This window comes from Actinia tenebrosa, unplaced genomic scaffold (genome assembly GCF_029948245.1).
Source record: "Actinia tenebrosa isolate PJP-AT-01 unplaced genomic scaffold, QUT_ActTen_1.0 PGA_scaffold1__47_contigs__length_23844297, whole genome shotgun sequence".
NCBI classification, from domain to species: domain Eukaryota; kingdom Metazoa; phylum Cnidaria; class Anthozoa; order Actiniaria; family Actiniidae; genus Actinia; species Actinia tenebrosa.
Genome location: NW_028292578.1, coordinates 22,495,955 through 22,521,008, shown reverse-complemented (window position 1 = coordinate 22,521,008; position 25,054 = coordinate 22,495,955). Strand labels below are relative to the sequence as shown.

At 36.7% G+C, this 25,054-nt stretch overlaps 4 protein-coding genes across 7 annotated transcripts; 1 reads left to right on the top strand and 3 right to left on the bottom strand.

Annotated features, from left to right (window-relative positions):
* Positions 1–498: 498 nt before the first annotated feature.
* On the bottom strand, positions 499–2,844 carry LOC116294960 (uncharacterized). The gene is made up of 4 exons (XM_089032665.1): positions 2,735–2,844; positions 2,041–2,241; positions 1,270–1,770; positions 499–597 (listed from the first exon to the last, which is right to left on the bottom strand). Exons 1-3 carry the CDS (start codon positions 2,790–2,792, stop codon positions 1,658–1,660), a joined length of 372 nt encoding a protein of 123 aa, XP_088888791.1. The 5' UTR covers positions 2,793–2,844; the 3' UTR covers positions 499–597; positions 1,270–1,657.
* Positions 2,845–2,902: 58 nt separating this feature from the next.
* LOC116294959 (uncharacterized) lies at positions 2,903–9,137 on the bottom strand. 3 transcript variants are annotated; one of them, XM_089032658.1, is made up of 5 exons: positions 9,030–9,137; positions 5,422–5,562; positions 4,791–5,112; positions 4,532–4,681; positions 2,903–4,419 (listed from the first exon to the last, which is right to left on the bottom strand). In XM_089032658.1, exons 2-5 carry the CDS (start codon positions 5,461–5,463, stop codon positions 3,827–3,829), a joined length of 1,107 nt encoding a protein of 368 aa, XP_088888784.1. In that variant the 5' UTR covers positions 5,464–5,562; positions 9,030–9,137; the 3' UTR covers positions 2,903–3,826. The 3 variants fall into 3 exon arrangements, with proteins under 3 accessions (XP_088888784.1, XP_031558516.1, XP_031558517.1); XM_031702656.2 differs by lacking the exon at positions 9,030–9,137 and having other exon boundaries at positions 5,422–6,069; XM_031702657.2 differs by lacking the exon at positions 9,030–9,137 and having other exon boundaries at positions 2,903–4,404; positions 5,422–6,069.
* Positions 6,704–12,683, top strand: LOC116294949 (transient-receptor-potential-like protein). Its single transcript, XM_089032641.1, has 8 exons — positions 6,704–7,732; positions 8,260–8,560; positions 9,108–9,544; positions 9,953–10,029; positions 10,621–10,819; positions 11,178–11,333; positions 11,680–11,742; positions 11,822–12,683. The coding sequence occupies exons 1-8, from the start codon at positions 6,887–6,889 to the stop codon at positions 11,918–11,920; spliced, it is 2,178 nt and encodes a 725-aa protein (XP_088888767.1). The 5' UTR covers positions 6,704–6,886; the 3' UTR covers positions 11,921–12,683.
* A 177-nt stretch (positions 12,684–12,860) lies between these two features.
* On the bottom strand, positions 12,861–24,764 carry LOC116294956 (rab-like protein 6). Of its 2 annotated transcripts, none has more exons than XM_089032642.1 (20): positions 24,514–24,764; positions 23,469–23,575; positions 22,294–22,321; positions 21,983–22,030; positions 21,821–21,864; positions 21,297–21,400; positions 20,854–20,917; positions 20,700–20,776; positions 20,117–20,222; positions 19,896–19,943; positions 19,630–19,685; positions 19,397–19,545; positions 18,806–18,886; positions 18,488–18,689; positions 16,814–17,216; positions 16,140–16,180; positions 15,491–15,612; positions 15,361–15,384; positions 15,231–15,268; positions 12,861–14,680 (listed from the first exon to the last, which is right to left on the bottom strand). In XM_089032642.1, the coding sequence occupies exons 1-20, from the start codon at positions 24,638–24,640 to the stop codon at positions 14,453–14,455; spliced, it is 2,097 nt and encodes a 698-aa protein (XP_088888768.1). In that variant the 5' UTR covers positions 24,641–24,764; the 3' UTR covers positions 12,861–14,452. The 2 variants fall into 2 exon arrangements, with proteins under 2 accessions (XP_088888768.1, XP_088888769.1); XM_089032643.1 differs by having other exon boundaries at positions 18,806–18,883.
* Between the last annotated feature and the right edge of the window lie 290 nt (positions 24,765–25,054).

Genomic DNA, 25,054 nt, shown 5'->3' with positions numbered 1-25,054 from the left:
TTTGCAATCAATATGATATAAAAATCATTTTATAAACAAATCACAGGTCTACGCCTCTAGCTCTTTTTTAGGATTCTTTTCTTGTGGAAATATTCCTATTTGCTTTCCTTGTTGACAATTTCAATGCTATCACTAGTAAACATCAAGCATTGTTTTTGATATCTGCTATCGTCTCCCCAGATCAGCATTATATATTACGACTGCCTTATTTATCACTTTGAGATACAACATCCACACACGTGTCCATGTTCATGGAAAAAAAACATCTATGCTTGACAACAGTCACAGTAAAATGTTTGATTGGTAAGACAGGGAGCCCATGCATGGTTTTGGTGCCAGTATATGACAGTAAATATTGTGTGATTGGTAATAATAAATTGCTTTTTATCGAAGATTTTCGGGAAATGAATTGAATTGGTTAGTTTGAAATTTTCCTATGATTACAGCGACATTAGTGTAAGTTCATGTTTTACTTTAAGATATAACTGACAAAAGAACGACTACGTTTACAGTTTATTGAAAGAGGAAATCGTTTTTATTATTTTTCTTTCATTGATGGCAGGATCGTCAAGGAGCATACCATGTGTCATCATGAGCCTGCAGGGAAAAGGAAAAATCACTATCAAAACTATTAAAACATCAAAATTTAAAATATATTTATGACGAAAAGCTTTTTTCCAACATCAGAAAGCATAAGTTTTAAATCTCGGGAACATGTATATTTTACGTTGATAAATGAAAGCGTTTCTCTCCATTCAAACCTTCTTTCAGCGGCTTCGGTCCTTTCAAGCGAAAACTTTCAAGAACGCTATCGCCATGGTCAGACAACTACGCATGCGCAATAACCAGGCATTGAGGATTTTGAGTCAAACGAAACTTTTACCATGCCATGATATAAGATGCAATTATCTTTTTCCCATTCAAGAAATTTGAGGACAAAAGACAGCCACCTTTTTGGTTGACACGTCAAAAAAATCCAGACCAAAACTTTCTTAGAACCATTCGACAGTATACGACGTCACGTGCACTCATCTATGACGTCACAAACACTCATCCAAGATGTCACATGCACTCATCCATGATGTCACATGCACTCATCTATGCCGTCTTGTGCATTCATCTATGATGTCACATGCACTCATTCATGACGTCATGTGCACTCATCTTTGGTGTCACATGCACTCGTCTATGACGTCACATGCACTCATCTATGACGTCACGTGCACCCCAAAGAACTACCCGCTTATTATGGCTAGTTATGGCACTTACAGACTTTACAGGTTCTTTGGCACATGATTGCTACAGCTGCTCGATTGCAGAACTTTTGCAAGCGGAAGCAGTTGTTAACTCGGTCTTTACAATCTGCGAATGAAATATAAATCTTAAAATTGAAGTTGCAAATATAACAACGTCCTCATCCAATAGTACCATGACCTGTTGAAAACCGGAAATATAACCTGATTTCTATAACGTACCTCCTTCCTCACCTGTCAAAAGAAAAGGGAAAAAAATAGTTAAAATCACTTTAAATATGTTAATGTCTCACGTGGCATTTGAGAGATTATTTTGTAACTAGTAATACTACATGTCGGCCATTATGAGAAAACAAATTTAAACTGAACTAAACCTAGGTAAAAGATCATGGACAGTTTGTTAACTAGTACTCACACGCTCCACAGGTTTTGCGGCACCAAGTGTACTTAATGTTCCAGCTGGTTTTGCAGTATTTTTTCAGATGGCCTTGGCAATTGAAGGCCTTGTCCTTGCAATCTATGAAACCAATGGAAGACAAATGAGAAAAAGATAAGAACGATGAAGAGAAAACAGAACAGAACAGAACAGAACAGAACAGAACAGAACAGAACAGAACAGAACAGAACAGAACAGAACAGAACAGAACAGAACAGAACAGAACAGAACAGAACAGAACCGAAGATAGTAAAAAAGGAAAAAAAGAGAAAATAAGATTAATTTTACTTTACCATTATTTTGGTAATAAAGAAGCAATCAATCGAATTTTCATCTATTGTTTTATCATACCTGGTGCTGCAGTTGGTGGTGGTGGTCCTTGAGTTGGTGGTGGTGGGGGAGCATCCGTCTGCGGTGGAGCCGGTGTATCTGTTTGTGGAGGGGGTGGTGGTGGGTCTGTACTCGGTGGTGGTGGTGGTGGTGGTGGTACCGAAGGAGGAGGAGGAGGAGGTGCATCTGTCATTGGCGGCAAAGGAGGTAGTCCTCCATCGTCTATATTAACCGATTAAATATGAATATTAAAGATATTAATTATTAATATCTATTATATATTTTTAATGAAAAATAAATAGGGTTTATAGAAATTAATAACTGTGTGATTTAGTCGAGCTGAGATCTAGTTTTATTCAGCCCTCCCTAACAGTTTCTCTGTCGACCACATTTGAATGGAAAACGTATTGCAATACGACTCCTATTTCGCTTTCCTAACAACCAATCAAAATGCTGGACAACACACGGTAGCCAATCGCTGTGCTTGAGTACGAAGCCATAGTTAATAGTCACTGTGGGTGTTTTAAGCGTTTAAGATTTAGACCTCTAATATATTTAGTACTCATGCAATAACTTTATCATCAATAAGCGAACTGTTTCTCCTCCCTCCGCACGACCTAACACGTTTTAAAAATTCTGATTGTCCGTGCCCTGAAATTTAACAGCCCAGAGGTTGTTTCAATGTATCGATAAAATTTAAGGGTGCGATTCTTACCTTCATCCGCTAAAACAGCACCAAGCACGACCAGAACAATTGCTATCAAAAACTTCATCCTCTTTGTAGATTGTATGATAAGAAAATATAATATTCCTCCTCATTCTGACCTTATAACTCATTTCCATTGCATCTGTATTTACTGTATAGAAGGTGAGTTTACTAAGCTTTATTTTTTCTAAACAGTGGATACGAAAAACATGAAGCTTTAACAATAAAACTGAAGACAGCTGTGAAGATGTTAAAACGTGCCTTTTGTTTCTGATTATCGAAGTTCAAGACATACAGTTTGTGCTTACTCAAGCTTTATTCCTTTACGCAATCAATGTATTAAGCACCACGTTTGCAAAATCATTGTCGAATATATTAGAACATTAGGTAACATAGAACATAGAAGCTGAGACCGAAATGGTTCATGGGAAGTACGTTAAATGGATGTATTAATTAGGAAGCAAGTAGGCTCTTAACACCTTTCATATCGACTGTGTATCTCAAATTAATACATCAGAGGAAAATTATGCTATTTCCCAGAATACCTTTCGGCCTCAGCGTGAACCGACTAAAAAATCTTAGCTAAAATTTGGAAGAACTAAAAATAGCAGACTGACTTCCCAACAAACATACCTTAAACTCTTCAGAAACAAACTCCTACTTTTTAAGATTTTGTTCTTGTGCAACTATTTTTTTTTTTAACTTCAAGCACTTTTTTGATATATATATATTATTACCAGGCAAGCAATTTCGTCTTCCCCTAGATTCGAATATATAACGTATTACTGCGTTATCCCTTTGAGATACAACATCCACACACGTGTCCAGGTGATATGGTATGCTGTATGTACAGATGACAACGAGATGTCATTAAATAAAAAAACATTAAACGTCTATACTATACAACAGTAAATCCTAAAACGGAGTCAAAAACCAGCACTCATTTAGACTACTGAAAGCTCAGTTCGGTTCCCATAAAAATATGTTTGCGTATACCTTGTCCTAATGCACCAGGTTCTACTGAAAACTAACTTGCCTTGTGATAATGATATTGATGAATACACGTAAATTAGCTAGGATTGAGAAGTGAGAGGAACAAATTTAGCGTACTGAGATTTGCAAGATATCTCCTGAGTTGTACGGACTGACTGCATCCTCGCTGTCATCACACATAAGATAAAAGCCTGCATTGTTATAAATGCCAAAAGCGTGCTTGTCGTTCCCTTCCATGGCAAAAGGCCTGCTAACCAATCTTTTTGGTCCCTTAAACTTCAAAGATCCCCATTTATTGATTTCTGTGCCATCGCTCTTATTTTTACCCCACTTTTCGCAAGCATTGACCATGATAGATGAGTCTTCGGGCAATCGTTCAAACGAGCCACAAGCATTAGGGAAACCAAAGTCTTCGGTAAAGAACCGCACTACTTGCTGGGCAGCGGTATCGTTCTTGATCATGATGCTCACGACTCTACCGACAGACTTCTTGTGACAATAAAAATGAATCTGGTCGAATCCCAGTAACTGAATGATGCTGGACATGGCCTTTGCTGTTGGTATGACGTTCACATCATTATTGTGGTATTCTTCGATCACATGATAGTCTTCAAATCTCTCGTTAGGGATTCTGATTGGTGAGGAAGTGGTTTGTAGGACGGTTTTTTTCACTGTCGTCCATCCACCTGACAGATAAAGAGCTGTCAAATATCATTAAGATAAAATATAAATAAATGACTTTTATTCATTGGGATAAGATTCAGTTTCACTTTTTCAATCCAGTACCACTCACTCACTCACTTACATACTTACCTCCATCTCTTTCCATGTCGCAATAGACTTTGATTGGGTTGCCTTTGTTTTCCGGATCAAGCCAGTATACGCCTGTTCCAATAGATCCTCCGCTGACCAGTATGTCCAGGCATGACTTGGCCGGAAACGCCTTCATTCCTATGAACGTTGCTGTTTAAACAAATGAAAAAGTCTATAAAGATCATGTTCCAAAAGTTTTGATGATTTGTAAAATATTACGATCAAAGATGAAGGATATATTAAGTGAAGCTTGTCTCACCTGGGATTCTTCCAGAAGGATTCTTAAAATAGATACAATCACGTCTCTGTTCATACCGTTCTGGACGTGACTCCTTGGTCTGTGTGCTCAAACAGCAAGTACTTGTTCTCTCATAATAGTTCAAGCTCATGCAAGACTCAGATTGCTCGCACTCAAGTAAGCACAAAGGATGGCGTTCTGTTTGGAAGCATGTGTACACTGTACCAATGAGAGCGTGGCCTGCTTCTGCTACCAACACAGGTTGTGCTTGTGGGCAATGCTGTTGAAGGCTAGTTCGTATTTCAAGACCAATCAAAATGAAAAGGAAGATGAATCCTGGAATCTGTGGATCATAGAGTTGATTAAAAAGTATTGAATACAGAATATGTTTCCACCCTCTGCCAAGCCTAACACGCTAAATTCCAATTCTGTAAGTCAGCCGTGCCCTTACTTAGAGCAGCCCAGAGTGTGGTTTCAGGGTTCAATCTGTAAGTCAGCCGTGCCCTTACTTAGAGCAGCCCAGAGTGTGGTTTCAGGGTTCGATGATTAAGAGAGTTTGAAACCAAAGTTTATAATAAACTTCCGTTGAAGATAAGATAAAATTTAATTGCATATTTGCGCTTTGAACAACGACAGAATTGTATCAACTTACATCTTGCGAGGTTATTTTGACGCCCATTCTTCGGCTCGCCATCTTCGTAGTTTCAATACGAAAAAACCTTGTTTCAATAGATTTCTTCTGGCTATTCCATGCCGGTATATGGAACTTCTAATGCAAGAACTATATATCCCCCTGAAATAATATGACTAACAAAGTAAATCTTTGAAGTACACTGGCTGAACAACTTCAAGTCAAGAGTTTCTGTCGAAGCAGAACTACCAACATCAGTAGATTTCCCTAGAATATTCTTTCCAAAGTTTTGTATTATAAACTAACAGTTTTGTTTATACGAAATTAATTGAATCACGTCAGATAAATATAATAAGAGAATGAAACAGCTGAAAAATATAGACACTGGAGGAGCAGTATTCAAAGCTGTGGGAGTTATGAGCTTTGAAAGAATTCGAACACCTGTGCGGGGAAAAAAAGGAATAAATGATAAAGAAAACTAAAATTTAGATAAGCTGAATTGCTGAGATAAAGTTATTTGATTGGTTGTTTTTTGGTCGGATGTAAGAGTGGCTAAAATGAGAATTCCTTCAAATTCTGAATGATGTGATGCGTTGGGCCCAAAAACATCAGTCGTACGAGTTCGGAGTTCAATATTAACTGGTCCACTATATTTCAAATTCACATTTCTTATATAGTCTTAATGTAATCCCAATTTTCACGTGCAATTCCTTTATCTATTTAAACCATTATTCTTCACTTCATGCTCAACAGCGTAACACTATTATCGACTACTCAAACCTTCTTCTTCATACTCAATGTCAGCGTAACAGATGTTTAAAACACTGCAAAAGCTAGTAACCTTTGGGGAGGGAGGAAGGCATGAACTGATGCGAACAATGGGCCCCTTTTCTATATGTATAACACTGCGACTGAATATACATAATAAAAGCAACCTTTACTGTAATCGACAAGGTACTATTTTTTATGGGTAAATTGAAAGATATTGATAAAAACACACATGCTTGGAGAGGATTGTGTACAATTGAGTTAGATCGTATCGGACACTGAATATCTGACCGTCATTCCATTAGTATACCATCGGTAGACTTGGTAACGGGCTACGCGACTCTCTGTTGGTTTAGCAAGTTACTTTACAAAACCAAAAACCCGCTTTAAACACTGCAAGGAAAAGTTTTGCGCTCTAGATTCGATTAGAGCCAAATTTGAAAACTATTTTTTAAGAAAATAGACGAAAAAATAGACGAAAAGTCATAATTATTTCAGGCAGCTTTGAGTACCACAGTCAAATCCACTTGTTAGTATGCTAATTACATTGAACCTTTTTCCCGTTATTGTGTGCATTTGAAATGGTAATTCGGCGTCTACGTATTGTCTGCGAACGGTACAGTTTGTTGGTTCAAATGAACAAGGAGCCTATCGACTGGAAGAACTACTACTGATTCACTGAGATGAGAGACTAGTCAGAACTATTTTAATTTGAGCCATGAAGGTTGTCAACCGAGGACTGAAGCAACAACAAGCTACATCAGCATTTGTTTGTCCTATTAGCGTGTTAACGTCTCTGTACTCGCTAGAAGAAAATGAAAACCACTTCATAGAATCAGCCAAGAAAGGGGAGTTGGAGAAAGTCGGGAGCTTCCTTGATCGACAGAAACATGACGTCAAAGTTAACAAAATGCTCTTCAAGAAAGCTGATGGTGGGGAATGGAGGCTGTACTTTCTTGCTGAAGCAGCGTTAGTTCTAGCAGTACATGAAAACAATCGCGAGGTTGTTCAACTTATCTTGAGCAAAGGGTTTCTTATCAGAGAGCCTCATTCAAGATCCTGTCAATGTAAAGACTGTAGTTCTCTTGGAGTGTTGTTGAAGTCTTTGTCCAGACTAAACACATACAGCGCCTTGTCTAGTCCTCTGTACTTGTCGTATTGCTATCTATATGCTGTCCCTTTATTCTACGAAACTCCAGAAGTGCGACAAAAACCAACTGAAGATGACATAGATAGTCTATACGCTAAAGCTGGAGTAGAGCTTCCTGATATCGATGTTTTTAGGGCGAAGCTCGACCCTATTTACCGCGCGTTTGAATTGAATGGAAAGCTAGAAATATTCGCAGCGACTGAGTATGAATTCATGAAGGAGTACAGACAGTTGTCCAATCAATGTGAGGAATATGCAAGTGATTTATTGAATCTTTGCCGTAACATGCACGAGATAGGTTGTGTGATGAGCATGACTTCTCTACAGAGTGACCGACCATTGAGGAGCGATGTTGATACCGATGTGGCAGATCTTAGCGTGCTGAATTTCGCGATCAAAAACAAGAACGAGCGAGTAAGTTGATGTAACACTTACACAATATATATCATCATATATCATCACGAGATACCGGCTTCGGAGAGCCTACTTTATGCATATAGCCAATGTTACTAAACAATATATTGAGGCAAGGGCCATTGAGTACCCTACGTGTGTGGATGTGGAGGAGGGGGGAGGTGAGGGAAGATAAAGGAAAAGTTTGTTTTAAAGACATGAAAAATCAAAACGTGAGTTGAGCAATATGTGCATAGAACATTGAATGTAGTCATGGCAGTGAGTACGGTGAGTGAAACGTGTTCCCAATTAGTACGAAAGCGCTAGAACGACTAGACACTTAAATTAAGAGAATTGATTTTTTAAAGAAGAATCCATTAACATCTTCAAGTATCCATCTCATACAAACCAGCCGCTTCAAGAGTTTCGGATCGGTGTCAGTTTTAACGCGATCACTTGATCAACATCTAATCCATATACATTAAACTGAAGTGAATATCGTGTTGAATTGTGGAATATTACTCTGACGCTGTCTGTTTTTATTTTAGTTTGTAGCCCATCCATACAGCCAACTCATGCTCAACTCAGTCCTCTACAAGGGCCTCTATTCCTGGCAGTATCGTTCATTCATCACCAAATATTTATTCTTGTCATTGTTCTTCCTTTTCTTTCCTGTCTGGTCACTTTTCTACCTGATGACACCACACAACTCATTGTCCAGTATGTTAGCAACACCGCTGGCAAAGTTCTGTGCTAATATGATATCATTCATGTGGTTCCTCGGTCTGTTGACGTACTCGTCCATGGAAGACAAGTTTGGAGGAAATACCATGGAGATATCACTGACAAGTAAGTTACCATGGAGATATCTTTGATAAGATAAGTAAGTTACCATGGAGATATCAGTGACAAGTAAGTTACCATGGAGATATCTCTGATGGTAGGATACCATGGAGATATCACTGACAAGTAAGTTACCATGGAGATATCTCTGATAAGTTAGTTACCATGGAGATATCACTGACAAGTAAGTTACCATGGAGATATCACTGACAAGTAAGTTACCATGGAGATATCACTGACAAGTAAGTTACCATGGAGATATCACTGACAAGTAAGTTACCATGGAGATATCTCTGACGAGTAAGTTACCATAGCGACAAGTAAATCATATACTACTGAGATATCTGAGAGATTTGTTTAACTACAAGTTGCCATGGAGATTTCCTTGGTAACCTGTCTGGTTACCATGGAGATATCTCTACGTTTCAGTTACATAATATTTTTAGCTAGTATCAATTCTTTACAAGTGACTTACCACAATCCATTCAATAGTTTCTATCCCAACATCATGTCATAACTTCTGCTTTGTTTGTTTCCATATGCATATGTTCAGATGTGTTTGTCACACTATGGGTGATAGGACTAATACTAGAAGAAATAAAAGAATTATACCGTCAAGGGCGTCAACGTTACTTCTCCCAATGGTGGAACATCGTTACTATAGTGATGCTTGTAATGTTCATTCTAGCTGGACTATTGTGGATGATCGGTTACAGCGCCATTACAGAAAAGGACGCTTTATCAAAACCGCATTTGCAGGCGATTTTTGGGCGTGTCTCACATAAAGCAGCTTTCCAGGTCTTGCTTCTATCCAGCAGCTTCTACGCCATGGCTTTCCTGTTGAGTTTCCTGCATATTTCTAATGCGCTTCAAGTCAACTCTACCATTGGACCACTTCATCTATCACTCGTTCAAATGTGTAGAGACTTGTCCAAGTTTCTGTTGCTCTTCTGTGTCATGTACTTTGCTTTTGCTCTAGCTGTAAGAAAGGTTAGTAACTCATATTAAGTTGTGCATGCGTTGTCTTATTTATCAGTTATACCGGTTCGCACGAGCAACGCAAATGCAAGCGCAAGCAATGTTCGCTAGTGAAACGCAAATGTAAGCGCAAGCAATGTTCGCTAGTGAAACGCAAATGCAAGCGCAAGCAATGTTCGCTAGTGAAACGCAAATGCAAGCGCAAGCAATGTTCACTAGTGAAACGCAAATGCAAGCAAATTAAGATATGCAAGCGCAGGAGAGCATTGTTTAAATCAAAATCATTTTAGTTTTGCATTTGCGTTGCTTGTGTGAAAAGGTTTAAGCGCAATCCATAACACCAAATTGATGATGGTTGGAAGCCGAGGTTAAGCTGAGGAATTTCAAATAAAACCCGCTTGCTTTCCAAACGTGTTTTAGGTCTATTCGCAGTATGTTTTGATGACAGAGATATACTTACCCAATTCAACCTCACGTGCAGAACACAAGTTTTCAAGGTAAGCTGGTTATCATACATACATACATACATACATAAACTTTATTTAACCTCGAATTTCAGAGTAGCTTACAAAGCTAATATCTTCGAGAGAAAAAAAAGGGAAAGAAAAAAAAAAAAAGAAAAGAAAAGGGCTATTGAATAATGATTATAAAACTATTATATAATGGTAATTAATATTTACATATGTACACTATATACACTATTTTGCAGAATCAGTTCAATTTCAATGTTGTCGACACGATTCATGTACAAAAAAACCCTAATGTTATCGATACCCTGAAACAACCTCTGGGCTGATCAAAGTCAGGACACGGTTGCACTAACAGATGGGAATATAAATTAGTAGTCTATAGGGAGTTAGTTTTTGTGGATCGGGAGGAAAACCGGAGAACCCGTAAAAAAAAAAAAAATTGAATCAAGGACGAAATTTAACAAACTCTACTCACATGCAATACACTTTCGCTACATCACCCGTGATTCCATGTGTGCTTCAGTGTGTTTCCTAGATTGTGCAATTGAGTATTGATGACGAACTCAACTTAAAATAGAATAAAAGTGTAGACACGCACTTTATGTTTGTATTTGACAGGTTTACGAGTGGTTTGGATGATCTATTCTGGGCGCTGTTCGACAAGACAGATCTCGATGTGTTCAGAATCGAAAAGGAAGAGTTCAAGATCACTCAAGTAACAGGCGAAATGCTCTTTGCGTTTTATAATGTCGTGGCCATCTTGATAGCACTCAACATGCTGATTGCCATGATGGCAAACTCTTTCCAGAAAGTTGCAGTAAGTAGAAACTACAATCAATAAATATATTCCAAAACAACTCTCTCTAAAACATGCGCATTTTCCTATGCTCCGCCAATCATAATCTCTCTTGTCACGGTTGTTAATAACATTTAGGCCGCGTTTACACGTATCCGGAAATTTTTGTATCCGCCAATTTTTTTTTTTTTTTTTTTTTTCGCGGATACGAAAATGAAGCACAAAGAAAAGTTGCTTGCTCCTGATTGGTTCAAGTTTGATTCCTTTGTTTTCATTCTGTGTCGTGATTGGTTAACTTTCTTCAAGTGTTACCGGTTAGTGCGTCCACACAGTAATAGGTGTTAAATATGACTGTAGATTTTTCATTTCCGTCATTCAGGATGATGCAGACATCCAGTGGAAGTTTTCCAGGACCCGTATGTGGATGCAGTATGTAGACAGAGGGAGTGTAGTTCCACCACCTTTTAACCTTATTCCCAGCTGCAAATCAATCATATCTGGTTTAGCTTGGCTGAAAAGAAAGGTTCTGGGAAAGGTAAACTATCCCCTTAGCACATATCTTGATCGAGATCTCGGGTGCCGACAAAATCCCGATCAGGATCCGATCAAGGGGCTTTCCGGTTAGGCTTCGAGTAAAGCGAAGCGAACCCCGATCAGGGTCCGACCAAGGAACGTACCCCAGTCAACATTCTGTACCTACCCCGCTCAGGGTCCGGTCTTGGGAAGTACCCGGGTTAAGAGACGTGTCCCGGTCAGGGTTCGGGTATCGGGACTAATCCACATCATGGTCCTGCCTTGGGAAGTGCTCCCTCGGGATTCGGGTTGCGAGGCGTGTCCCGCTCGCCATATTTTTTTAAAACTACAAATTTCACTGTCTTCAGAGATCAAAGTATGAAGAAATTCGCTTGGATGAAAAAGAAATGGAGAAAAAAGAAGAAAATCAGGTAAAATACTTTCAAACAAGCACCTTGTTGTAAAGTCGACCCGAATGACAATCTAATCGCTGAAGCCTTTTTGTTGCAGCGTCGAAAAGTCATCGAGAATCTGATCGAAAGGTATTTTGCACGACGAAAGGAATTTGAAGATACCACTGCCCGTCATCTAAATATTGACCACACGTGATAAATATAGATTATGACAGCATCTCGGGCATTGTGGAGGACAGTAAAAGTTCAACTAACTCAAACCGTTCAATATTGATGGGTTGCAAGCATTTCCAAGAGAGTCAAAAGACAAAAACATGGCGGCCATCATGGTGCCGTTAACAATGGATGCTAATGAGAAATCTTTTGTGAAATGGTACCAACATGGCCGCGATGACGTAACGTGCAATCGAAGAATATCACGTTAGCCGAGTTTGTTAGGTTTTTCTCCGTGTTCTCTATTTTTTCTCCCTCAATAACCTAACAAGCTAAATTCAGAATAAATCTGCGAATCAGCCGTACTATTCTCACTGCATACATAATTAGCGTGTCACGTAGGAATTTAGCTACCCCCCATTTATGGACATTGGAGTTTGCGCAGTGCAGGTGTAATGTTTTGCGACCCTTCCATATATAAGCGACACACCCAGATCCTTGAATCATGAAGTCGGAAGCTGCCTAAAGAGAGAGTAGAAGATTCACCCCACCCACCTCACCTGGTGGCGGTTGACGACGCATCGCATGCTTATCGCATGCTTTTCGCATGCTCATTGCCAGCAGTCGCGGTCACCTTCCATATCTTAATTCCCGTGACTCGGTAATGAGTATGCAGTGAGGATAAAATACTATAATTTAGATCAGCCTAGAAGTTGCTTCAGGGTATCCATGAAATTGGAAGTATTTAGGCCCCGTCCACACGTATCCGCAAATTTTACGAAAAAGGATACGTGTGGACGGTGAAAACGATTCGAATACGCTGCGTGTGGACGCAAACATTTTCGTATCCGCAAAAAATAATTTGCGGATACAAAAATTTCCGGATACGTGTGGACGGGGCCTTAGTTTAACGTGTTAGCACAACATTTTGGGTAGGTGTTCAAAGCACGCAATTTATTAAAATCAAAATAAAAGATAAAAGATAGGACTACTTAATTTATTCTGCAAATGAATGATTCTTAATCATAGCGTTAATACCTCTGTATCTTTCCGCTTTTTTATCGTCTATAAACGAATCGACGCAAGACACTAAATAGATGAGCAACTTTAAAAATCGCAATCAAATAACCAATCTCTTAGAGTGATTTTCATGTGATCGTGAAAGAATAGGCAAACTAATAGTTAGTAGTAGACTCTAAACCAATGATTTTCTTTTGTTCTTTATCAACTATTACAAACTAAATGGTCTATTTTCTTTCACGGTCATGTGAAAATCATTCTAAATCGTAGTTTTACAGAAACCCCAAGTTGTGATAATAAAAACAATAAAAAATCCATAGTCATGGTTTAAGAATCAGAAATTAAGCTTTTCGCGGGTAAATTCTAGAAATCTGCACAATTCTCTGCAAACGAGTGATTTCTTAAAAAGGATAAAGATTCAACTGGTGTTTGGTTCTGAGCAAGCGGATGTCAGTTGTGATTTAACAATGACCAACGAAAACAAATCTAGTTTGTTTGCAGGTATTCATGCAGCCGCGATATCGTTCTCTACCCACCCCTCCCCCACGTATTCTCGACTTTGCGTTTTTGGGGGTAACCAATCAAAAAACTGTCCCAAATTGAAAGGTTTCTTAATTCAATTTATACTATACCTGCTTTTATCTGTACAATACTGATTATCAGTTTATTCCAAGTTATTTTTGCGTGTACAGATCATCAAGAGTTTTGGTCTTACAGAAAATGTATTGACTTACGAAAAAATGTTTAAAATTTACCTTAAACGTCTTCAAGCTTCTATCTTTTTCTATTTTTTACTTCTTCATTTTATCTTTGGATACCAAGGTATTTTCAACATTGTCTGATCAGCCTTCAGCAAAATAAGTGGGTTTTCACCCTCTGGTTACCCCCCAAAGACGCAAAGGATTATGGGGATGTGAAAGTAGAGAATTTGGAATATCCAATTTCCCGTTTGACAATCCAGAACTGATTAGCATTTGAGTTCCCTGTCTCAAACATATTACAATCATCTCATTGATAACGCGTTTATGGTGGATACAAAAAGAATTGGGTTTCCTGTGTTTGTAATCACGTGACATTCAGGTGTGCTTCATCCTTGAATCATCTTGTACCAAATACTGAGTTTTGGGCTTCCTTTGTTTCTAATCATGTGACATTCAGATGCGCTTCATCCTTAAATATATTGATTTTTGGGTTTCCTGTGCTTTGTCACTAGACGTGGTTGACAAACTTCAACCTTGAATCATCTTGAATCAAATACTGATTTTTTTAATGCTATTCATTCTATTCGAATATTGTTGTTTCCAAATTTCGTTGAAAATAATATATTAAAGTCTTCTCGCTCGATCTTGGATGATTTTCAACGCATCTCACTGTAGCCCCCTTCGTGTTTCCACACAAAGTCGTCGTAAACCACTTGGTTTTATTTGTTGATTTTCACTCGCATCTTGATGGATTAACATAACTTCTTTATCCTGTGAGACCTCTGCAGATCTGTTGTCGACTGGCCCACTGATATTTCCTTTAATAATCATATATAATTATGTAACTGTGTCAGTTATAATTCATCATAGGCCAGACCGTCTTGATGTTCACTAGTGTCTACACTTTTCTTCTTGCTGTGTTTGTGTCGACTCTTTTTCTTTTTTTCGCTATCTTCGCTTTTTCTTTTTTCTTTGTCAGTGTCTTTGTGTTTGGATCTTCTGTGTTCTTTTTCTGTTTCGTTTTCTTCGTCCGGCTTTTCTTTGTGCTTCTTGTGTTTTTTACTCCGTGATTTTTCGCCGCTCTGCAGAAGAAAAGCTAGACTTAGTATTCCACATTCGACATCATTTCTTAAAGTGCACATGAACCCTTCGACAATACTTTCAGTACTGATTCTGCATAAAGTAAATAGTTGATTGGTAAAATATTTCTTGATTTGAGTGATGCGTCTTTAAGTTATGAAGGTTTATACTTCCAATATGTTAATGATGATGACGTCAGGTAAGGTATTTGAGTGTTTTTGTTGTAACTAGTAATACTAAATGCTGGCCATTTTGAAAATAAAAATTGTAAATAGCTTTCATGTAAACCATGAGTAAAATAATGATGCTTTTTAAATACTGTTTCTATGAACCAGTTCGATTTTGTATATTTGATTAAGCCTTAATAGACGTCACACTCATTAGCATATTGGAAGTATAAACCTTCATAACTTAGAAACGCATCACTCAAATCAAGAAATATTTTACCATTCAACTATTTACTTCGTGTAGAATCAGTACTGAAAGTATTGTCGAAGGGTTCATGTGCACTTTAACGACGGGTCAAATACATTAGAAGGGTACTAAGCTAACCTTGTGTTCTTTCTTCTTGTGATGTTTGCTTTCATTTGCTAAAAGGTGAAAAAATGTTGGATAAGTAAGTAGGAAGGATTGAAGGATACTGAGAGGGAGGGAGCAAAGAAATAATAAGCAAAACATCTACCTTGCTCCTCATCTCCATCAAAACCTGCGAACAGAAACCAGGGAAAAGAAAATGAAAAATTGTTAAATGATAAAAGTCCCAAACAAAAGAAAGAAGGAAGAAAGAAAGGAAGTGTTTATAGGTTTCTTACTTGGTTTCTTTGATTTTTTCTCATTCAATTTCATTTGCTCGGACATAAATAACGACCATTCATCCATGGTTATGCTGGGTGCGGGGGGAGGTGTTTCTGAAGGTTTGTTGATGTCCACTTTCCTGCAGCAATATTAATAAAAACGTTGAGACAAACAGTATCATCATCGTCCATCATCATCATTTTCATTATCACCAGCATCATCATCATCACCACCACCATTATCACTACCACCACTATCTTCACCTCCATCATCATGTATCAGTATCATCACCATCATTATAACCACCACTATTGTCATTATGTAAAATCATCATCATCATCAACCACACTGTCATCATCATCATCACCAACACTGTCATTATGTAAAATCATCATCATCATCAACCACACTGTCATCATCATCATCATTATCACCAACACTGTCATTATGTAAAATCATCATCATCATCAACCACACTGTCATCATCATCATCACCAACACTGTCATTATGTAAAATCATCATCATCATCAACCACACTATCTTCATCATCATCATCACCAACACTGTCATTATGTATAATCATCATCATCATCATCACCACCATCTTCCTACCTAACCTAACCATGATCATCATAAGATAAGAAGGTAATAAAGTGCTGACTTACGTTACAGTATAATCTACATCCTTTGGTGTTCCGAAGGATATCTGAAATGAAACACACATATCGAAAGTTGTGTAACAGTGCTGTACAAACTCATCACAAATAACCATTAGAACCAAATCCATCAGTAAACACCATTCCTGATTTTCCAAAAATAAAAAATCTCTCAAATTGTAGAATTTAAAAGCAAAAATCTAAATTTAGAAGTCTGGCATGTTTGTTTCTATACATGATGTTTATCTATACTATTTAAGAGCTGAAAATTAGACTCAAAATATTCTTTCGATCCGTACAATCCACTTAGCCAAAGTCCATTCCATTCCACCCATGCACGGTTCCGGATTTTCCAAAATAAAAAATCTCTCAAAATTCAGAGTTTAGAAGTATAAATCAAACTTTAGACTAATGGGCATACGTTCACTATACTGTAAGATTATCTATGCCCATTCAAAAGCTCAAATTTGATGATTTTCTTTTTGTGATCCAAGATCCAGTTGATCAACATCTAGTCCATTCCATTCCATCGCAGTTAAGAATTTTTAAAAATATAAAAAGTATAAAAAAATAAAAAAATAAAAAAATAAAATAATAAAAAAATAAAATAATAACTCATAAAGAGAAACCTAGCTTTGGAGTTTCAGAATCATTTTACCAAGGGGAAGTCTAGCCCAACGTACCTTGGGTTCAATATCAGGTGAGTCAAGCCAGTCATCTATATCATTACTATCATTCTTATTCTCACGCCGTTCAACACTTGTTTTACTTGAACCATCCTTGACTTTTAGCTTTAAACTGTTTTCTTGTGTTTTACTCTTTATTTTCGTACTCAGAGGAGTTGGTTTTAACACTTCTGGCTTTAAGACCTCTGTCTTTTCTTCTTCACCATCATCTTCCTCTTCTTCACCATCATCTTCCTCTTCTTCACTTGATGTTATGTGAACATCGGCAACAGGGGACAGAGGTTTGACTTCAAGTGTTTTAGATGTGTCTTCTGAATGGATGTTTCCATTGGTTAATGTTTCATCATCTGATATGTCTTCTGCAAAGCTTGCGACCATGGGGTTGACGGGCCCTGAATCACTGTCATGAATAATGACACGTTTCTTATGTAAGCTGATAATATTTAAACAATTTTTTATCAAACTACTCAGTACTATTTGTATAGGAAATCGCACGATCTCGAGTACAATTTGGAAATTAATAGACACGAGTAATGTTTTGAAAGTTCTTGTAATTACACGAGCCTTTAGGCGAGTGCAATTAAAGAACTTTCAAAACATTACGAGTGTCTATTAATTCCAAATTGTACGAGAAGATTGTGTGATTTTTTGTTTATAGTTCACTCAACAAAATTTCAGTAAAAAATGCGCATCAATGCCGTTCATCTTTGTCTATTTGGCGGCCGATTTTCAGTCCATCGCGCAACTGAAATGCATAAAAAAGATTAGTTCTTACAGCTTTAAAATTTTATTTATATGTTTTTTAAGTACAAAATGATAGAAAATAATTGTTTTGATATTGTTTTGGCCGTGTTGCCATAGCGACTTAATTCGGTACTCCTACGGAGTACAATTAACGCTATAATTGTACTCCTCTCGACCAATCAGAGTCGAGTAATTTTGTTGAGTGAACTATAAACAAAAAATTGCACGATCTTCTCGTACAATTTGGAATTAATAGACACTCGTAATGTTTTGAAAGTTCTTTAATTGCACTCGCCTAAAGGCTCGTGCAATTACAAGAACTTACAAAACATTACTCGTGTCTATTAATTTCCCAATTGTACTCGAGATCGTGCAATTTCCTATACTTAAACAGGAACATGTAGAATTTTTCATATCTACTTTTTTGACAAATGAACATGCAGCATTCTGGCATGACTGGCACATAGGGCATAATCAACAAAATATTCTTGTAACCAAGATAGACCGAATGCACCCTGCTTCCTATCCCAGGTCTAGCTTTGATTAACACCATATTAGACATAATAAACGAAAAAATATTTTTACCCAAGGTAGACCACAATGCAATTTGATCCCTACTCCAGGTCTAGCTTTGATCAACACCATATAAGGCATGGTGTACAAAAAATGTTTGCACCCAACCTAGACCAGAATGCAACTTGTTCCCTATCCCAGGTCTAGCTTTGATCTACGACAAATGACTTTATAAACAAAAGATGTTTGTATCCAAGGTAGACCACAATGCAATTTGATCCCTACTCCAGGTCTAGCTTTGATCAACACCATATAAGGCATGGTGTACAAAAGATGTTTGTACCCAACCTAGACCAGAATGCACCTTGATCCCTATCAAAAGACCCATGTCTTACATGTATATAGTTTAATTACCTATCGCTCTCGTCGCTAGATTCACTTGGTGTTTCGTCAACTTCCACTGATTTCTTTTTCTGCTGTTTTTTACTTTTAGGTTTTTCTTTGGCCGAAGAATCTTCATCTAAAAACCCTGCATCTAATTCATCCTCTGGTTTGAATTCTTCGATGTTTGATGGTGTTCCCGCTGAATTAGATGCTGGCTCCAGTTTGGGTATCACTAGGAAAAACACCATCTTATGTGAAGATCTGGAACTACACAGGCAACCCACTATATTATTACTTTACTCACCACAGGTAACCCAAAGTAGACCTATTTGTCATACTCCCTCTTACCTTCATCATTTGGGATGTTTGGTTTAGAGCTTGAAAACCACTTCCTCAGTCCTCCAGGCTGAGAATCTTTACTGTTTGCTGCTGAAAACAGAAGATAAAAATAATGAACCAGTGACTGACTGACTGACCAACCGACTGACTGACTGAGTGACTGCCTGAGTGACTGACTGACTGACAGACAGATTGACTGACTGAATGACTGATTGACTGACTGATTGACTGACTGACTGACTGATTGACTGACTGATTTACTGACTGACTGACTGACTCACTGGCTGATTGACTGGCTGATTGACTGACTGATTGACTGTCTGACTGACTGATTGACTGACTGATTGACTGTCTGACTGACTGACTGATTGACTGACTGATTTACTGACTGATTTACTGACTGACTGACTGATTGACTGACTCACTGGCTGATTGACTGACTGATTGACTGACTGACTGACTGACTGATTGACTGACTGATTTACTGACTGACTGACTGATTGACTGACTCACTGGCTGATTGACTGACTGATTGACTGACTGACTGACTGACTGACTGACCGACTGACTGACTGACTGATCATTATCTGGTAACCTTACCTTTGTTAGTTTGGGGTGGCGATGTAGGAGATGATGACAGATTCTCCTTACTGCCATTGGCCTCATTCTCAGCTGCTGCACGAGCCTCTGCTTCCGCTTTCAACTTGTTCTCTCGTTCTTTTTGTTTATTTTCTAGATAATCGATATATCTAAAGACACAAAATCAACCTTTCATAAGTCTTAAGTCTTTCCTGTCAGGGAGGTTGGAGGGAGGGGGTGGGGGTGGTACATACTTGTAATAGTCTTGCTCCTCGGTCTGTTTGTATAGCTGGAGTTCTTCTAGGGTGGACTGTTTTAACAACAGATAATGATATTGATTACAAGGATAAATACCAACTATGAGTTATAAAGGTTAAATCCATGATTTGAATCCATATACAAAATATAAAGATACAAATTGCACAAATTAACACCATCCCGCAAATAGCAATTAACTAATCTAGGCAGGGAGTGATATATTATCTTCATAATTATTGCAAGATTTACAACATGACATTACCTCCATGTCCATGGCATTGACTTGCAGCTGTTGAAGAAGAGCTTCTCTCTGAAGAAAACAATTATTGCAGAAAAGTGTCATTCTCTTAGTATTGTTCCTTTGTTTATTTCTAATTTTTAGTGCATACATAGACTGATGCAGCTGGAAAGGGTGTATACAATAATTTTTGACAGAAAAACAGGTTATAAAGTAAGAAAAACCTACTAAGAATCACTACGAACCTGGAGCAAGAGAAATGGAAAGTTCAAAAAGGTGTGAATATATTTTAATCCAAAACCATTCTTCATTGATGATTCAGCATAGTGAATTGGTGGAGATCTGTCTGGTCTAGAACAATAAAATAAATGAATGAATGAATGAATGAATGAATGAATGGATGGATGGATGGATGGATGGATGAATGAATGGATGGATGGATGAATGAATGAATGAAAGAATGGATGAATGAATGAATGAATGGATGAATGATGAATGAATGAATGAATGGATGGATGAATGGATGAATGAATGGATGAATGGATGAATGAATGTATGAATGGATAAATTAATGAAGGAAGGAAGGAAGGAAGGAAGGAAGGAAGGAAGGAAGGAACAAAGTAATGGACAAATGAACTAACTAACAAATAAATGAATAAACAAACGAATGATCAAACAAATGCATGAACGAACGAATGGATGAATGAACAAATGAATTAATAAATAAAAGAGTGAATGAGATAATGAACAAATGAATAAACAAACAAATAAATGAGTGAATGAATGAATATGATTATTTATTTGAAACTTTTTCAAATTTATCCTAACCTCTCAAGATTTTGAATAAAACTTGTTACTTCTTCTTGGTCTATCAGCCTGTGTTCCTCCATATCTCTATGACTTCCCTGTTAAAATAAACAATGTTTTAACATACATATAACTGTTTCTCCTGGGAGCGTACGTGAATAATCATGTTACATACCAGGACTAGTACAGGAATATGTGCCGGAACTTTAGGGAGTTCTCTCCTGATGTACTGAAATGTCCTGAGGAAAAATAAAAGCAAGTTACTAAGAGTTAGAAAAGTTAGAAAAGTCTCAATGAATGTAAAAAAAGACCTTAAGTATAAAGGCAATTGAAATGGGAACAGCTAGGATGGGTTATATATATATGATAATATATCAGAAAATCATAAATACTTTTTTATCATCAAATTGTTTTTTCATTGATGTATTTGTACTTTATCAATTTGAAATTTGATTGATTGTTAAGAGGCTATGCTAATAGCTTGTTTACAGAGATTATGAAAATAATTTATTTTAGTTATTATAATCCCTGTGAAATAGCTGTTAACACAGTATCATCATTTGTTTTTCACAAACAAATTGCCTGGGGAAATAATTCCATCATATTTTCCTTTCTTACCATGGTTTTGTTATGTCCATCAACATTATCACTCCATGTGTTCCTTTGTAGACATCCAGGAAGTTAGCGTCAGCTACCACATCGTCATCACCTTCTGTCGATGGCTAAAGTAACAACAACAAGCAAATATTAATGAATTTAGCTATAGCATTTCTAATAATTGATCTTGCATGATCGGTCAAAAAGCCTTCAAAGTTTTTATCAATACCCTGAAACAACCTCTGGGCTGATTTAAGTCAGGGCACAGTTAACTCACAGATTGAACCCTGAAATAACCTCTGGACTGATTGAAGTCAGGGCACGGCTAACTCACATATCAAACCCTGAAACAACCTCTGGACTGATCTAAGTCAGGACACAGTTAACTCACAGATTGAACCCTGAAATAACCTCTGGGCTGATCTAAGTCAGGGCATGGCTAACTCACAGATAGAACCCTGAAACAACCTCTGGGCTGATCTAAGTCAGGGCACTGTTAACTCACATATCAAACCCTGAAACAACCTCCGTACTGTTCTACTTACATTATTTTCAATCTTCAATGTGTCACTGGGCTTTCTGCTCTTCCCTATAAATATAAAAAAGGACTTTTAAAAATAGATAGACTAAGCAGCTATACGAACGTATAAACTGCACTTTACTGCACCGAACACATTTATTTATTACACTAAAGTACCAGTACGCACCTACATCCACAACATCCCAGACGTCTACTTTTACTATGTCATCAGCAGCTAAAAATGAAATTAAAATGAAATTAATTAATGAAATCAGAATCACAAATATTCAATATTTCAGGAAAATATATCATACAAAAATATATAGGTATGCCTAGAATTATATATAAACCAATACACTTATTAAGCTCGTGTGTAGTGTTTTCCTATTTTAGACAATGTGTCATTCTCTTGGTTATAAGATTCTCTAGGGAATGACACATGGCCTGAAATGGGAAAATATTATGCTGTTAAGCTGAATGGATCCATGGTATTGTTACCTTTGTAGGTCCAGTGGATACTGCCAGCCTTAAAAAAGAAATTGCAGTTAAAAACTGTTCAGTTGGTTTGTAAACTAAGCATGCAAACAACTTACTAGGCAATCAATAAATATGAATTTATTATTAAACCCTTTACTAGGGGAAGTGAAGGGGATAGTACCAAGAGGGGATTACTAATTATCATTCATGAAAGAGGTAAAAGTACAGTACTGTACTGTAAGTTTATGCAAAAAGAAAAAAGAAAAAAAAGAAAAAAAAAAGGAAAGGAAAAAATGGTGGGGTAAATGGGAGAAATGTAATAATAATAATAATAATAATAATAATAACAATAATAATAATGTAAACTCTATTATGTTTTCCAAATTCCATCGTAAATCTTGCTATATATAGGCAATTTACGATTAGCTACTTGAATCTTTTACATATAAGTACTTATCAAACTCATTAATAATTCATGAGGAAAACACAACAGAAATCACGACCGTGAAGAGTGTTGTAAATCTGATGCAAAACTGTGTTCATTTGCATAAACTTTAAGTTGGATTTTCTTGGCCTGAAATTCACTTTAATTTTGATACTTTTAGTGAAACACAAAGGAACTAACCTAGACGTTTGATAAGTCATATACAGTATTCGCGTCCGTGTTGTATCAGATATACAATCACTCGGCTATGCCTCGAGTTTGTATATCAGATACAACACGGCCACTCATACTGTATATATTACAAAATCTGGGATAACCCTGACTTGATGAAGTTTGCCGCTACAACTAAATGTGTGAAAAAAATGTATGATGAAAGATACTAAAAATATTAATCTTTCATCATACATTTTTTTCACACATTTAGTTGTAGCGGCAAAGTTAAAACTTCATCAAGTCAGGGTTATCCCAGATTTTGTTTTTACAGCAAAATATATAATAGGTTGTTCGAATAGCAATGTTCATGATTTTCCTTATTACATATTTACGTTGGTTTTTGTCCAAACCTACATTTTCTAACATTTCAATAAATGTTGCACAATCACTAGAAAATACTCCGAGGGAACTTATTGAAAGATAATAATAATAATAATAGTAATAGTGATAATAATAGTAATAATAATAATAATAATAATGATAATAATACAGAGGGTGAGGTTAATCAAGAAGGATAATACAAATCCTATACATGTACCTGTATCTCATTGGTTGGAATGTACTGTTCGTTAAATGGCTTCCCTTGTAATCTATGGAACATACACGTCTTTCCAGTATTTCTGTCTCCTTTGATAATTATTTTCACTAAGAGAAGACAAATAACAAGCATCATTAGTCTTGTCTGGACACAAGAAGTTAGAGTATAAACATATATTACACAGGAATTATGAATGGAAGACTCAGAAAAAAAGAGAGAAAAAAAGAGAGAGAGAGAATGCGAGTAAGATATTGAAAAAAAAAAGACCAATTTAAAAAAAAATTATTTATTAGCTTTTCCCATGAGGGCAGGGACACCTCAACAGCTTTTTTCCCAATTACAGTGGTCCCTGTAGCGTTTAGCACTGGCACTGAAGATAGTCGTCACCAGCGTCTTCAGTGGGCCTTTTCCTCCACCTTATACAGGGTTATGAAAGTAAGATAGACAAAAAAAAAATAAAAAAATAAAAACTAAGTGATAAGGCAACAGTGAATGGAATAAGAAAGAAAATGAAATATATTTTTGAGAGAGTGAAAAAGACAAAGGAAATGATGTTAGACCAAACATTTAAAAGATAAATAACACATTATGTACACCTATTAATCAATACATCAATGCCTAATGTACAGGTAGAATAACTGTAAAATAGGATTAAAGCGTAGGAGTATTTACTGAATGTAATATTAATAGATAAAGATCATATTTATAAAACTGGTATAATTACTGTACTTTATTGAGTTATCGGTAAGTAAAAAGAAACTGTGAAAACTAGAAAATATAAGTCATGTCTAAGGATTTAATCTAAAGTGTCACAGTTATAATTAAACTGATGCTATCAATAACTAAAAGAATTAGGGGGAAAAGCCGAATCTGTCAATGTTATATTGAATAAGCTTATTCATTTAGAAGCCCTAGATTCGTACATTTACACCACCAAAGTTGAATTAAGATTTTAAAAAATTAACAAAAATACATGCTTTTGAACTCTTATTTAACAAATACAATGTGAAGAAGACAGGTAATCATATATTAAAGTAAATCTTACTGTTATATTGAACTCCACGGGCAAATTTTCTCTGTAAAGCTTGTCCCATGGCTTTCACACCAGAAGGCATGCTTAACTTGGACTCCTCAGCACCCATCTTCGTCCATCTCTTTAGAGCGCTAAACATATTTATATTTTAGTAAAGGGACGATACTATTGAACCATTGGATATAGATTAAGCATAGAGTAGAGGAGAGGGGGATTTCTCAAGAACTTTGAAGGGAGATCTGTATACTAGCATTATCGTCCATTATACCACCCTGCCTGGTTACCTAGCGGAACGTATATACTTCCAGTGCATTCTGGGATACTTTCGATTTCTTTTCTAGAAAATTGAAAATCTCTTTTAAAAATCGAACAACCTGCTAAAAGCTAAAAATATACATAAGATACTAGACTTCTTAAAGAATATATTATGCTAAAATTCTTAATTAAGATCATTTTTTTCAATCGACTTTATTTTTCTGTTATTTCTTTATTTCTGTTTTGAAAGAGGAAAACAATATTTTTCCAAGTCAGTTTCAGCAATGCATAAAAATTT